This window comes from Bison bison, unplaced genomic scaffold, assembly GCF_000754665.1.
Source record: "Bison bison bison isolate TAMUID 2011002044 unplaced genomic scaffold, Bison_UMD1.0 scf7180017864295, whole genome shotgun sequence".
Taxonomy (NCBI): domain Eukaryota; kingdom Metazoa; phylum Chordata; class Mammalia; order Artiodactyla; family Bovidae; genus Bison; species Bison bison.
Genome location: NW_011494867.1, coordinates 4,620,314 through 4,635,813, shown reverse-complemented (window position 1 = coordinate 4,635,813; position 15,500 = coordinate 4,620,314). Strand labels below are relative to the sequence as shown.

At 49.9% G+C, this 15,500-nt stretch overlaps 1 protein-coding gene across 4 annotated transcripts in view; it reads right to left on the bottom strand.

The window, feature by feature from the left end:
- The window catches only part of WWOX (WW domain containing oxidoreductase), a 916,676-nt gene that overhangs the window by 891,919 nt on the left and 9,257 nt on the right, over positions 1-15,500 (bottom strand). For all 4 annotated transcript variants that reach the window (XR_826202.1, XM_010850783.1, XM_010850782.1 and 1 more), the window contains exon 4: positions 13,947-14,125. Coding sequence is in view for 3 of the 4 variants with exons in the window: in XM_010850783.1 (XP_010849085.1) it covers positions 13,947-14,125 (179 nt within the window). In the remaining variant the exon portion in view is untranslated. The remainder of the gene's footprint in view (positions 1-13,946; positions 14,126-15,500) is intronic.

The window sequence follows — 15,500 nt, the reverse complement described above, 5'->3', positions numbered from 1 at the left end:
CAGCTCTCAGCAGTCAGTGTGCTGACTGCACGGGTGAGCAAACTGAGGACGCGTCTGTTGCTGCCAGCCAGCCAGCCCTGTCTCTCTACACAGCCCCCAAGGCAGACCCCACACCAGGGTTCCAGCCTCGAGAATCCATACGGACCGGGAGGGCAGCAGGACATGCTCCCAGGAGACAGGCTGGGTGCACTTCTGCTTGCGGGGCACACAGCCCACTGGGGCCTGCTCTCTGACCTTTCTGAGAGTCAGAACCCTAAGATTTGTTGTCGTTTAGTCGCTAAGTCGTGCCCAACTGTTTGCCGCCCCATGGACTCTAGCCCAGCGGGCTCCTCCGTCCACAGGATTCCCCAGGCAAGAATACTGGAATGGGTTGCCAATTCCTCCTCCAGGGGATCGTCCCAGCCCAGGGATCGAACCCACATCTTCTGCATTGACAGGACAATTCTTTACAGCTGCGCCACCAGGGAAGCCCCAACTCAAGACTACTATTAAGCTAACTCTCCTGATTTTAATGTGTTGGCAATTCATTTGAAACAAAACCGGCAAACACCACAGGTCCTTTCTACGCAGACCAAACCAACCACCTGAGGGCCAGATCCAGGCTACACACCCCGGTTACCCCTGTGTCCCAGCTGGGAGGCTCCACTCGTGACCAAACGGCTCCCAGAGAGGAACGAGCAAGTGGGAGAGGGTCCCCCTCCCTCAGTCCCCATCACGCTGGGTTGGAAGTCACTCAGCAGCGCTACGGTGCGTCAGCAACATTTAGACACCACCCTGTCCTGCACAAACTCCGAATGGAGGACAAAGGGAATCACAGGGCTGCTCCCAAACTCAGAACAGCCAGGCCCCGGGCCGGACACAGCCTGGGAAAGACAGCTGCCTGGCACAGAGGACGGCAGGAGGGGAGAGGCGCGGGGCAGAAGGTGTCGGTGCTGCAGGAGAGGAGGCCCTGCAGACGGCCTGCCTCCTGCTGCGGCGCCCGAGGAGCGGCCCCCGAAGACGCCTACATCCAAGCCCCGGACGCTGGGTCAACCTACAGCAGAAGCGACTCTGCAGATGTGAGCACGATGATGGTCTGGAGATGGGGACGTCCTGCCGCTGGTGCAGGTGCACCCCAGGTGACGAACGGTGTTGCTGTAAGAGGGAGACCCGTCTACAAGAGGAGGAGGGGACGTGATGGGGAGTGATACGCGTTCAAGGTCGAGGAAACGTCCACGCGCCAAGCCGCTCAACAAGCGAGGAGGGGACTTCGCTGGTGGCCCGGTGGTTAAGAATCCACCTGCCAACCCGCGAAGATTTCACGTGCCATGGAGCAACCAGGCCCATGAGCCACGAGAACGGAGCCTGCGTCCTCCAGAGCCCGTGCTCTGCAACAAGAGAAGCCACTGCGATGAGAGACCCACGCACCTCAACCAGAAAGCAGCCCCCGCTCACCGCCACCAGAGGAAGCTTCTGCACAACCCAAAGACCCGGCGCAGCCGGGCATTAATTAAAATAAACAAAAAATAAAAAGGTGAGGCGGGGACGTCCCTGGTGGTCCAGTGGTTAAGACTCCATGCTTCCACTGCAGGGGGCGTGGGTTCGGCCCATGGTTAGGGAACTAAGATCCCCCGGCATGCCACGTGGTGTGGCAAAAAAATAGAAAAAAATTAAAAGGTGAGGAAAGAGGGACTCCCGAAGAGCCTCCGGAGGGATGTAGGCCCTGCCAGACCACCTGACTTCAGCCAGCAAGACTGATTTCAGACTTCTGACCTCCAGGGCTGCAGGTGAGCAAGATGGTACTGTTAACTTGTAAGGACATGGCGACAGATGCGTGTGCACCCCTGGGTAAGTGACAGGGTCCCATGACGACACGCGGACACCACGGGCTTCCGCTGGTCAAGTCCCTCGCTGGTCAGGCCAATGGGACCATGAAAGAGAAACACCAGGCAACTGGCCATGGCCAGGCTCGGTACAGAAAGGCCCTCATGCACAGAGACCCACGGCTCCCAAGTCAGCTTCTTAGGCTGAAAGCAGGGTATATTCTGCCAAAAACCTGACTCCGCTCCCTGACTGAGACGTCCCCCTGCATGCATCTGTTAACTCTCCACCTCGTCACACGCTCAAGCTGGTACCAGGACCTGGAATGGAAACTTCCTTTCCTGAGAAAGCTGTAACAGCATTTCTTCTTTTTTTTTTTTTTTACCCCCATAGCAATGCCACTTGGAACACAGTGATCATATTTCAGCTGATAGAAAGAAGCTTCTCAAACCCAGCTGCGGAGAGGAGACGCCACAGCTGCCCTCCTGTGTGGTGCACCAGGCAGAAAAGCGGAAGGCAGTGAACAGACCTGAAAGATGCAGAGAGTTTTGAGACCCATCCTTCCGGCCACCGGTGGCTGACACGGCAGAATTTGCCCGTGTGAAAGAGTGACTGTTTTCATCCTCTGGCTTCGTGTGATCACCAGGAAAACAGCTTCCACAATGGAGGTGCTGCTGGCGAATTCGCCGATGTTACGTAAGCCAAGAGCACCCCGTCCTCTCTCCCCGTGAGCCTCTGTCTTTGCTCGGCACTGCGAGCAGAGGTACAGAAGGGCCGGGGAGGCTGCAGCCTACAGCATCCAGAAAACGTGCCATCCAAGGACCAGCAACGCTTTCACCTACGGAAAGTCGGCATGGTGACAGCCTCCTCAGAAACGCCCTTCTTACCCCAGGCCTCTGCTCCCAGGATCCAGCCAGCATCACACAGCCTGTCAACCCCGGGTGGCACAGCCCCCCTAGAAGTTTCCTAGTCCTCATCACCAAATCGAGGGTCCAAGGCTGAGCAAAGGTACTTGACGTCTGGTTACCTTTCTGAACCCGGAGAAATGCTTGCCAACACCTCTCAGCGGGTCTTAACAAAAAAGGATCCACGCTGATGGGTTCTTCTACAGTTTCAAGTGAATGGGACAGCCAAGCTGGGAGTTTATACTTGATATTCCAGGCAGCCCTGTAAACCATCACAAACTCAAATGAAGCAGAGCTCTGATGCTAGGCTTTTGGAATAAAGATGTTACTACGATGCATCCGTTTAAAGTTTAATAGTTTCTCGTCCTTTTTTCCTCCCAAATTTAATTCATCTTTTTTTTTTCTTCCATGCCTGCAAAAAAAATAACCTCATCCTTCCCTTGACTCTTTTTTTTCTGGATGCATCTGCCATCTGACCTCCAAAGGAAAAAAAATAATAATAATAATAACTCAAATGTTTCCCTTCATACCAAAGACAAGTAGATGCCTAAAACAGTTTATTGAAAAAGGTCATTTTAGGACAAACTCACAGATATGACAGCAGCTTTTGGAGTATCCAAGAACCAGGAAGCCAGGAAAATACCAAACTAATTTCAGTAACTTGATCGCCCTGCCTCCCATTACCGAAATGACTGCAGTTCATTAAGTCCCTGCAGTGTGGAGCAGACAGTTCCCTGGGCATTCTGGAGTTCCCATCTTCAACAACTCTGCAAAGCAGAAAAAGTGCCCATGTCTCCCAGACGCAGAACCAGAGCTCAGAGAAGGAGAGGAACTGGGCCCAAGTCAGTCAGACGGGACGTGGCCTAGGCCAGGTTTGGAAACTGGGTCACGTCTGCTTCCTGAGTCCCGAGCTCTTCCCTGGCACCCTGCTGCCTCTCCAGACAGAAACCTGCCACCTATCCGGCTTCCCCGACTGTCAGCACAACTATTTTCAGCAGTGGTATGATTTCACCACATGGAAGCCAGGCTCATCAAATGAGATAATGCACAGTAAGGCTCTGAAAAGGGGCTCTGGCCACAAAGAGATGCTTTGGGGGGAGATCTGCAAAACCCAGAGGACCGGATGTGAGCTGTGCATCATCGTGGGATTCAAGCTCCACCGCAAGCTGGCCAACCTTGAATTTTCTGGGTGCCCCCATCCACAAACACAGGTATGATGCAGGGTGCCTGTGATGGGAGCTGTAGCTGGCGTGAGTGATAAGACACAGGCTTACAAGTTGTTAGTGAAGCCAGCTGGGGGGGTGAGGCCAACTTCCTTCTCGTGAATTACCTCTGGATCCCAACACTGAATGTGGCCTTAAACAACAGACGCTCTGAGATAAATTAACTCCTGAGACGAAGGCACATTTTGGAAATTAAATTATGCCACATGAATCAAGCAATCAATTAGCAATCAATACATATCCAACGGTTACACCTGTAAAGGCAATTCATAAAAGAATGCATACAGGGACGTCCCTGGCGGTCCAGTGGTTAAGAACCTGCCTTCAAATGCAGGGGACAAGGGTTGGATGCCTGGTCTGGGAACTAAGATCTCGTCTGCCTCGGGGCAACCAAGTCCACGCACCACAACTTCTGAGCCCCTGGTGCGGCAACTACCGAAGCCGATGCGCCCAGAGCCCGAGAGCCCGTGCGCCACAGGAGAAGCCACCGCAGTGAGGAGCCTGCGCGCCGCAACCAGGGAGTAGTCCCCGAGCCCGTGCGCCACAGGAGAAGCCACCGCAGTGAGGAGCCTGCGCGCCGCAACCAGGGAGTAGTCCCCGAGCCCGTGCGCCACAGGAGAAGCCACCGCAGTGAGGAGCCTGCGCGCCGCAGCCAAGGAGTAGTCCCCGATCACCACGACTAGGCAAAAGCGTGCAAACAGCAAGACCCAGCACAGCCAAAAAAATTTAAAAACCAGAATTAAAATCATTAAAAAAAAAAAAAATACAAATGGCCAAACATGGAAGAGCTGATTAATCAGAGATGTGCAAATTTAAGTGATAGTTTAAAAAAATGCTAAATGCCCAAACTGACAAGGATGCAGAGCAAACGGGGGCGTTTAAATTGCTCCAAGCTTCCACGGGTGTGGTTTGACAGAACAAATCAAGATTTTAAGGTTAAGAAACACATCCCCTGACTCAGCAATTCCACTTCCAGAGAATAAGCCTATTAGAATAGTCACCGATGGGCAGAAACATTTAATTACAAAATGTTCATCTCCATTCCACAGCCATCCAAACGCTGAAAGGCACCCAAATGTGCCGTAGAGGGGAAATGGTTAGAACCATATAATGGCTATGCGACCCCTTATGATGCTGTAGAATATTCTATGGCAGGGAAAGGTGCTCATAACCACAGTTTAAACAGAAAAATCACAGAAGAAAAGAAGCAAAAGAAAAATGCTGGGAGTCATACAGACTACATATTACAGTGATTCTTGGTTGGTAAGGATTTGAGGTGATTTTTTCTTATCTACATTTATTTTTCCTTTTACTTATCTGCATTTTCTAAGTTTTCCATAAGGAGCACATGTTTACAACAATAACAAATACTTCTAGGCCAGCACCTGGCATGTGTCTGAGTCTGATGAGTGCCAGCTCCTGTCCCCTGCAGCGCTTTCCCCAAGCTAACTTTACAGTGACAGCAAAGGGGAGTTCTGACCGAGAAAGTGTCCAAGTACCACGACTGTCCAGCAGTCCCAAGAGCTCAGGTCTCCACCTTCCCTTCAGACACCACACTCAGCACACAGCCTGGCACAGAGCGGGCTCTGGCAGATTTTTAAGACAAATTTGTTGACCTCAGATAGACTGGATAAGCTGCTGCGGAAGAGCGTGGTCAGGACTGAGCACTGTTCCCCGCAGGAAGGGAGCAGCGAGGGGAAGAGGGCCCCGGGCACGGACTCGGACGTGCTCTGCTCTGGTTTTGCAGGCACCCGTGGCTCAGGAGCTGTGTGACCTTGGGCAGGCTACCTCACCTCTCTGGGCTTTCAGCCAGACACAAGTTCAGGAGAGCTTGTGAGCACTGCAGCAAGAATTTTAAATAAGACAAGGGGTAGAGCATATCTGCAAATTCTAAAGAGCTGTTACTATAAGCCAAAATGACAGTGATCAATCAACACTAACCTGGAATAAAGAAGTACATTTCAGAGGTAAGGGTGAAAATGAAAAACGCCTTGCTTGTTTTCACTTCAGTTTCCATACAACTACACCAGAAACTTGTCTGATTCTGAACTGTGCCCCTCTTTCAGGAGGTCATCTGTTCCTGTGAAAGGCCTGGGTCCCCCCGCCCTGCTGGGCCTCCCAGCCTACCGAGGGAGGAGCATTACAGACGCCGGGGAGACTGCCTCCCCCCTCGCACACACATCAGCGCCCCCACCCCCCGATACCCCTGCGCCTCCCCGGAGCACGCTGTCTCAGCCATCCTCTCGGGGTCTAGCGAGGAACCTGCTTTGCTTTCAGTGACAACACTGCTCAGTGAGGCTTCTAACAAGAAGGATCCCGAAAACCAAGCAGCACAGCCTGGTAAACACGTAACACTTCAGAGCCCATCCCTGTCACGCAACTCACTACATAAACAGGAGGACGCTTCCCGTTCAGTTCACCTATCGGGCGCCGTGCACACAAACACAGGCCCTTTAGGGAACGCAGTGCTGCTTACTTGCTAAGCCGAGGGAGAATCAGAGAGTCAGGCAAGAATCGCTTAAGTTTCTGGAATTTGCTTTTTCATCAATCTATGGACTTAATTTAAGAGATCTTTGCATGAAGGCCCTTCTTCTGCTGACCACGCCCCACCCTGAGAAATTACTCTGGAAAAGGCGGAGGACTCGGATCCAGACGGGGTGTGTGTGTGTAACACTGCAGAGAATGAAGAAAGAATGTGGCCGCATCATCCTGTGTCATCCTGAACGAGACACGGTCACGGGGGTTCCGACAGCCAGCAGGCCTTTCATTGTCAAGTCTGGAATGATTCCCACAACTGCCACAGAGTTTTAACCATTTTTACGGGACAGACAATGAAAACATCTGTAAAGCAATGAGCAGAACATTTTAAGACTGGTGAAGGAGTTTCACACCATTACAAGTATATTCGCAATTCTTGCTGGCTCTTTTCATTTTGGAGAGAGAAAAAGGTTGCTGAGAGAAAGAATAGAAGTAAAAGCATGTAATATGGTGTATTCATTTTGCCCCCATTTAAAATTTGAAAATAAGTAGTTTCATAAAGCCAAAAGGATTTTCTCTTCTGGGTCAAATTTCTGTTTGAAAGCTGAAGCATACAATTAATGTGTTGCCTCCAACTTTGGGTTACAGAGCCAAAATAAAAACTACCCTCCTTCAGATCTTGTACGTGAAGATACAGGCCATCTGCTTCATATTAAGTATTTGGTTTAACATGGCCTCTCAGTTAAGAAACATATACTAAGCCCAAAAGGACACATTTTCTTTCTACTGCAAAAACGTATCATTACTAAGCAATCTAATTACAATAAATTATATAACACTGAGTAGGCTGGGGGAGGGAGGCAGAGAAATTCTATATTCTTAGAAAAAACTGTAAGATCACCAAGGCCTTCTAAATGAACCTTAAACAGAGGTATTAGTATTTAAATATTACAATTTCCACTTAGAAATTTAAAAACCACATTACTGATAGGCCAGCACACTCAAAACCAATAATGTCACGAGAACACAAGCCCTTGTGTAATCTGGCAGAATGGGCTGCTCCCTGAACACAATGGGCCTTTTTCTAAATGGATCTCTTCATCCTTGGAATTTCATACCGGGAAAAAAGGGGGAGGCAAGAGGAAGGGGTGAGAAAGAAAGAGAAGCAAGCCTGGCACTAGCAACAGTCTTCAGAGTGAACTCTTTCACCAGGACGTACAAGACCTGAAAGATGTGTTAGGAAAGTAAAAGGCATTATTTAACAAAAATGAAAGCAAGAGCCCGCTGAGAGGAAGAAAACTGCTGAGATGCTACTGCTTTTGTTTAATTGTATCAAAGGGCAACAGCGCCCTCTAGTGGAGAGAAAATATAAGCCTACAGGAAGACATTTCTCTTTTAGGTAATTCACACAAAATACACAGAACCCGTTCTTTCCTCACAACTGCTATGTCACTGTACTATGCAAAAGCAAAAAAGCAAATATCTTATATTCGGGGTTAAGTAAAATAACTGTCAAGTTTTCAAACCTGATAAAACACTTGTAATCTCAATTAGGGTGGAACTATTTTTAAGTACTTCTTTTTAAGTGATGATTTTAAACCACTTTGGCAATGAATAGCAGCTTGTATGAACCTCGTTTGTTATGCTTATTTATAACAAATAAATTAAAATCTCAACATACACGCAAGTATGAAATTCTTGACCTCATCTGACAAGAAAGCTTTAGTTGACATCTACTGAGGCACATATATCATTTACATATTATCTACTGCATACATTTTTAAATAAGTTTTTAAATATGATTACCAAATTATGAGATGAGGCTCATTAGAATATTTCAGTTGACCTCTTCCTTTAGATATACAGCTTTTCAAATATTCTGATCATGTGATTCCCATGTATATTCAATGTCTAAGAATATTTAAATGCAAAAAAGGTTCTTTAATTTTAAGTACTAATTCTCAATCTTTATGTAATATTATTCAAGGACTTCTTCCAACACTGTCAAAAATCTCAATATTTTCTTGGAATAACTGCAAAATCATTTCACTTACATGGGTGTATTTGATCATAAAATAGAGATAGTCACAAATGTTTTTCATTTAAAATGGGGGTCTGAATTCCCAAAAGATCATTTAGATTACTTCAAAAAATTCCCCTCCGCTTAATGAGCACCAGGTTCTTAAAAAGAAGATAAACGTCACGATCGCACTAGTTTAAATCTTGTTGACAACCGGAAAGGAGACTGTAATCAGGCATTTCAAGATCTCAAGTGTAATGATCCCATATGAGGGAGTTTTAAACAAGAAAACGAGTCCAAGGCACCCTCTTGTCCTTGAACATATGGGATCTTTTGGAACAACTGGGACAGTGGGGAGTCAATGGCGTGATTTAGGCTGCAAGGCAAAATTTAGTTACACTGGGTGTGGAAAAGAAAGCCAAAGACCTGTGGGTGGAGCGGAAGGGGTTCTGGCGGGTTTAAACCTGAAGGACAAACACACCTTTCTACACAAAGAAAAGCACTCTTCTAGTATCGACGCATAACTGGCAGAATTTACGCCAGAGATGAATTCATCGTGGTGATGATTTGTAGGATAAAAGAATACAGCGAGTACACTTCACACTGGAATTTCAACACATGATTTTGGAACAAGACCCCAAGCTCTAAAACACGGCTCTAACCAAAACAACCAGTTTCAACATTCAACTCCAACGTTCTGGGATTCCGGGGTGGAAATCTTATACCTCCATTTTGTTTCAAGAACAAATTTGGGGTTGACTTTGACAGTGTGAACATACACTTTTTTATATCTCAAAGTATATAAATGTGGGCATATAACCACGTGCACACGTGTACACACATTATTAGAATTCTTGTAATGAACCTTAAAGAGATTTATCTTATATAACATGAATATCAACAGAAAATTGAAGTGTCGGTCCTAAAATACATTTTACTGGCATATTCTGAGGTGGTCAGCTTGTACTTGTTCAGGGGGAAAAAAACAGTTTTGTTCTTGTTAATGGGTCATCTGACTCAAAAATCAAACGCAGGCCAGGCTATTCCAGACCTGGAGTCACAACCTTTGAGACAGCCCAGCGTTATCAAGGCTCAGAAGGTCAAAGAAATGTTTCATCCTGACTACACTCCGAAAGGGATTTAAAAACCAAATTTTAACCACTGTTGGTTTTAAGACTGGAAGTTGGGGATGTTCCCTGGTGGCTCAGGAGTACAGAATCCGCCTGCCAGTGCAGGAGACACAGGCTCGATTCCTGATCCGGGAAGATCCCACATGCCGTGGAGCAACGAAGCCCATGGGCCAAGCTCTCAGCCTGGGCTCCAGAGCCGCAAAGCCACAGCGGCTGAGCCCAGGGCTCTAGAGCCGTGCTCTGCGACAAGAGAAGCCACCACAGTGAGGAGCTGCGCACCGCAGCTAGAGAACAGCCCGCATAGCAATCAAGACCAGTACGGCCAAAATGAAACGAATCTTTAAAAAGCTGGAAGTTGGGAAGAAAGTTCTATCATCATTGCCAGTGAAGAGCAGGCTGAGAATAGCAACGTTGCGCGCACATCCCTGTTAACAGCTTTTCAGTGCATGTCTGACAGGAGCTGGACCTCTCTCCTTAGGCGCCATGATGGTAACTTTGCTCCCTGCAACATCTGCACGATTCCCAACTGACGCACCTGCTCACAACAGACGGCGCGCAGGGCAGGCACAGCCCCACGCTGAGGCATTCAGGCAGCCCCGCGCTGGAAGGGTCTGGCCTTTGAGGAGCACGGTCAGCCCTCAGGTGCGAGAAGGCAGCAGTTTGCCCTGAGCTATTGACAGGCAAGAAGTCAGCAAGAAGCTCGGCCAAAAGGCTTGAGTCCAGAGAAGCGGCCATGGGATCTTCCACGATGGGAGACCCCCAGTCTCCAAAACCCTCTCTCCTGGGACTTGGCAGGAGACTCCGTCTGCATTTAACAATCACTGTGCTGAAGCCACTTTCATTCATTTCTTTTACCAGATCAGTTCCGTCGTACCACGGACTCCAGGGAGCTACGGACACCTGCCCCTTCCTGGCCAGCGCCACAGCGAGCACAAGCAGAAGTGACCTCCCGCCTCGTCTCTACGGGTCGGCGGTCAGGACCAGATTCTGGGCTGCTGGGTCTGTGAGCAGCGGCTCTGGTGCACGGGGGGGACTGGCCCAGACACTGCAATGCTGAGCTCCAGAGAGGCCCACAAGCCACAGCGCTCCATCTACAAGGTCCTCCGGGTTCAGAATGTGCTCAGAGGTCGAGGAGAGAAGGCGGCGAGTGTTAGAGGAGGTGACGTCCCAGGGCCTGCAGCTCCCGAGAGCCGGGGGAGAGGGCGCTGGTAGGGCATCCCCAGGAGACACGCGGTATGCCATCATCACCCTCCTGTGGCCGGGGGCCTGGGTCCCCGAAGAGCAAGTCCAACAGAGCAGCGCCCTGTCAGGAATTCAACCAAACCATCACGGGAAAACACCGAATGTGTGTACCAACCTTTGTAAAGCTGATCGGGTCACCTGTGTTTCCAGCTGTGGGGTCACCACCCCCAACATAAAGGCTGGTATGTTTTGTGATGGCCGCCTCTGCTCCCAAGAGCACAGACGTCCAGGAGGCTAAAGACTGGGCAGTTCCCACGTGGGTCACAGGCCCCCTGAGCGGCAAGGGCAGGCCAGCACGTCCAAGCTCCCACAGAAGGTGAGTCCTGAGTGCCCGGGAGAGTTGGAAACAAAGATGCCTGGATCGCTCTGCCCGCGGTGGATTGCTCTGCTCGCAGTGGTTCCGTGTGAAGCGGCAGAAACAGAGCAGTGATAGCAATGTCTAAACCGGCGTGTTTCACAGTTCAGGAGAAGGGAGGGCTTCACCGGGAAAGCACGACCTCCTGGGGCAGGGACACTCTGTAAGGCCGCACACAGGATGTCAAAGCCACCTTAGAGACGACCAGAAAGCCACAGGCCTGCCTTCAGCCCTTCTCTTTAAGCCTGCTGGAGGGGCTGCAGTGTGACAGCTATTTGCAAGGATTTGATTACCTGGAATGTTCGGTCCAATATCATTTCACAAAATTAAGGAAACAAATCTCAGGAGCTCCCCCAGGCTTGGGCTTCTCAAGGGCGGAGGGGCCCCAGGGCGAGGAGGCAGAGCTGAAGGCAACTGAGGTCGGAGCTGGGGACGGGGGCAGCGTGGTGCCCTGAGACCTCCGCACCACCCTCCCAGCCTGAGCGCGACCACTGGCCCCCGCGTGCTAATGGACCACAGACAGCCCTGCAGGGTCCACGAGGCAGCTCAAGACAGGGGCGGGGAGAGGTCAGGGCTGGGAGGGGCCAGAGCCCCCTCCGAGAGGCCCGAGGCCCACGCTGACCTGCAGCACATTTCTCCTCCACGCTCCAGAACCTCCTCCTCCCTTCTGACCACAATTCGATACCCCCCACTGCATGGAGCTCTCTGCATATTCTGGACCGACCCCTTTGGTCCCATATTACAGCTTCCCAGGTGGCTCAATGGTAAAGAATCTGCCTGCCAAGCAGAAGACGTGGGTTCAATCCCTGGGTTGGGAAGATGCCCTGAAGAAGGAAACTTCAGGGGCAGGATCCACTCCAATATTTTGCCTAGGAAGTCCTATGGACAGAGGATCCTAGCAGGCTACAGTCCATGGGGTCTCAAGAGTCGGAAACAACCTAGCAACTAAGTGACAACAACCACGTCATAAGCCTGCTGTGGCAAACTTGAGCAGAGCCTCCCCAGACGCGAAGGCGTGCCACGTGTCACGCAGAGCCAAGTTTGACCGCTCACGCACAGACCATCAGAAGTCACACATCTAACGAAAGGGAAAAACTGTCCAGCCACAAGATTAAGGGAATGAGATCTTCTGGTTACTTCTCTGGGTAACTGAGGGTTAAATAGAGAGATTTGACTTCAGTCCTTATTTTTTTTCTTAATTATCCTACGCTTAGTCCACACCCTCACAGAGAGTGGTCGACACATCAGCACGACACTGTTTCCTGGATGACTGGGGATCTAGCAGCTATTGTCAATAAAGCATCAGTTTTTTCTATCTATGACAAAGACATAGAATTGATGCCAATGTGATTCAGAAAATTGGAGTGAACATATTCTCAGTCCAGGATGAGGTCCGAGAGTTGATTTTTAAATACATCCCTTTCAATTAAAAAAAAACACAACAAAAAACAGTCCAAACTTCTGCTCCAGGGCTTCCCTGGTTAAGAGTCGGCCTTGCAACGCAGGGGACACCGATTTGACCCCCTGGTCCGGGAAGACCCCACCTGCCACGGAGTAACTGAGCCTATGTGCTGGAACCACTGACGCCCTCACACCGCGGAGCTGGCGCTCCACGAGAAGTGCGGCAGCGAGGCCTGTGCACCGCGAGGAAGGGCAGCCCCCACTCACCACGACCAGAGACAGCCACACGCACACAGCAACAGAGCCCCAGGGCGCTGAAAAAGCAACTGAGCCAATACATAAAGCTACAGATAAAAGAGGACGTCTAGTCTTATTTAAAAAGAAAAAAAAGTTCTGCTCTGGGACTGTAGCTTGTTAGAGTTTTGACACTGCACTCTGTAACAACTGATGCTCTAAGAAAATGTCACCACCCAGACCTGCCCCGCTGACACCAGGAGATGCTTCTGTGAGTTCAAGAAGGGGTCACCAAAAATTAACAAAGCTGGAGGGCACAAAAGGCTGAGGACCCAAAGCTGGTCAGAGAGGCGGCTGGGAGCGGGGGTCGGGAAGGGGGCTGGTGCTGCGAAGGGTCGAAGGGACAGAGAACTTGCCAGAATACAGCGGAACACAATTCCATGTCTTGTTCCTGCAAATTAACCTGGGGATGCGCATCCTCACTCCAAGCAGCTGGTTCCTAGAGACTCAGATGTTCACGTCACCGGAACCAAGTGAGATGAGAATGAAATCACGCAGAGAGTGACCGCGGGGCCATTTGCTTGGCCGCAGTTTCTCTTACAGCCTGTGACACCCCCTGGAGCCCCTGCCCTCGTGATGGTCACCGTGGGGAAACACGGGCCACCGAGAGGTCAAGACAAGGACTGATTCTGCCACCCTGCAAAGAAACCAGATCCTGCTCTCCAAGGAAAGTGATGCTCTCGGTGACCAGCGGACACCCGCTGTGTCCTCTGTCCCACAGGCACCACACACTGCTGCTTCCGAGAACCCGCTACCCACCAACGCTGGGCTCGAGGGGCCAGGTGACCGGACTGTGTCTACACAGCACGCAGACCAGCTCAAAAAATCCCCATTGGAGCATGCCATCTCTCTTCCTTAAGAACCAAAATAACCACTGTCTCCTGTGACTGCAGCATTCGGAGGATTCAGGGTCAGCCCCTCCGTGGCCTTCCTTCCATGCAAACACCGGGACCGAAAATGCACCCGGGACTTTAATGACCCGAAGGCTGAAGAGCCTACAGGTATCTTTTAAATCAGAGAATCACTGAAAAAAAACCTCCCCCCAGCTAGAGTGGAAAGAACAGCAGCGACGATCACGACTGCCGGCTGACGACCCACCGATCCCCGAGTTCGCCCCGGTCACCACGACCACTTTGCCACTGAGGTCACGGCCCTGCAGGATCTCCATCGCCGTGGTGCTGCCGTCGTATCTCTGTCTGGTGGTCGGCTTTGTGGGATTGTCGTCCACAGTAAACGCCAGTCTTGGGTCCAAGTAGGTGGTTCTTTTGTTTATGTGGCTGCAGAGGAGAGGAGAGAGCAGTGAGCCCACAGCAGGGGACGGAGGCGTTTACGACCACAAGACAATCTTCCGGTGCAGGGTAGGCAAACTCCATTTTCCAGGGACTAGAAAAGCTCTTTCTTAACCCTGGAAAGACCTGGGGTCTGTTTGATCTATGATTTGGGCTCCAGAAGGATTACCATCCTGCCTAGGAAGATAGGCATCCAAGCTTTTTCTTCGGAACTGCCTGTAAAAGAGGTTGTAACGTACCATAAGCACTGCCCTGTATCCCCAGATCTCAAAAACGCAGGAGGCTTGGGGCTTTTTAATTAAGTCATGCAAACATGGCTGAAAGATCTGCTGGTCACTCTTGTCAGCGGATTTCAGTTAAATTTCTCACGTGTAAGGGCCTAAGAAGATTCTGAGCAGGAAACTCAAAGTGATAAAAGTTGCAACAATAAATATGAAAGTGGTCAACTACTAAAATTTCTAAACATTTTCATTTTATGACTATACTCGCACTCTAATTTGATTTGGAACTGATCTAAACCTTGTAGAAACAATAATAAAATATATCGGTACTGTAAACAATGTATTGAAACACACTAATACATCCTATTCATACAGAAAGACCAGTTGCTCTTACTGAATAGGATTTGCTTTTCACATTTTAAATGTAACCTTGGGATTCGAGGTACACCTCAACATATCTCGAAAGCTATGAAGAACTCTCCAGAAAGAAAGATTTCATGATTGAAAATGTATTTGTGGGAGTTCCCTAGTGGCCCAGTGGCTAGGACCCAGGGCTTTCACTCCCTGGCCCAGGTTTTGATCCCTGGTCTGGAAACTAAGATCCCAAAAGCCTTGCGGTGCAGCAAAAAATATATACATATAGGTAAAAAAAAATGTATCTGTAATGTTTATCTGTGTATAAAACTAGATACAGATTAAAAATCTATACTCGCCACCCCATAAACACTAAGACCCAAGAATAACCCGACTTTCATTTGACTTTTAACCACAGTTGCCTGGTAAGCATTCTGACTCCAGTCATACAGACGGCAGAGCTCCCTGGAGACAGGGTCACCCTGGCTTACACCTCTCCCCCAGCCCCTCAGTGGCTCCACCCTGGTAACCAGAAATAACCTATGGCGGAAGTCCTTACACCAGGGCAACAAACCTGGGCTCCTCCCCCAGGGAACTGCCGCTGAGTTTATCAGCACTCTCACAGGATCAGGGCGGGGCGATGACGGGCCAGGCTGCTGAGCACTGGCCGCCCTTAGAGCACTCTGGGGACTGAGAGTTACCACCACGGGTATAAGGCAGCAGGAGCGCACCTGGACCATGCCAGGCGCCAGACACACGGTCACTACTGCTGTCTGCTATTGTAGTTT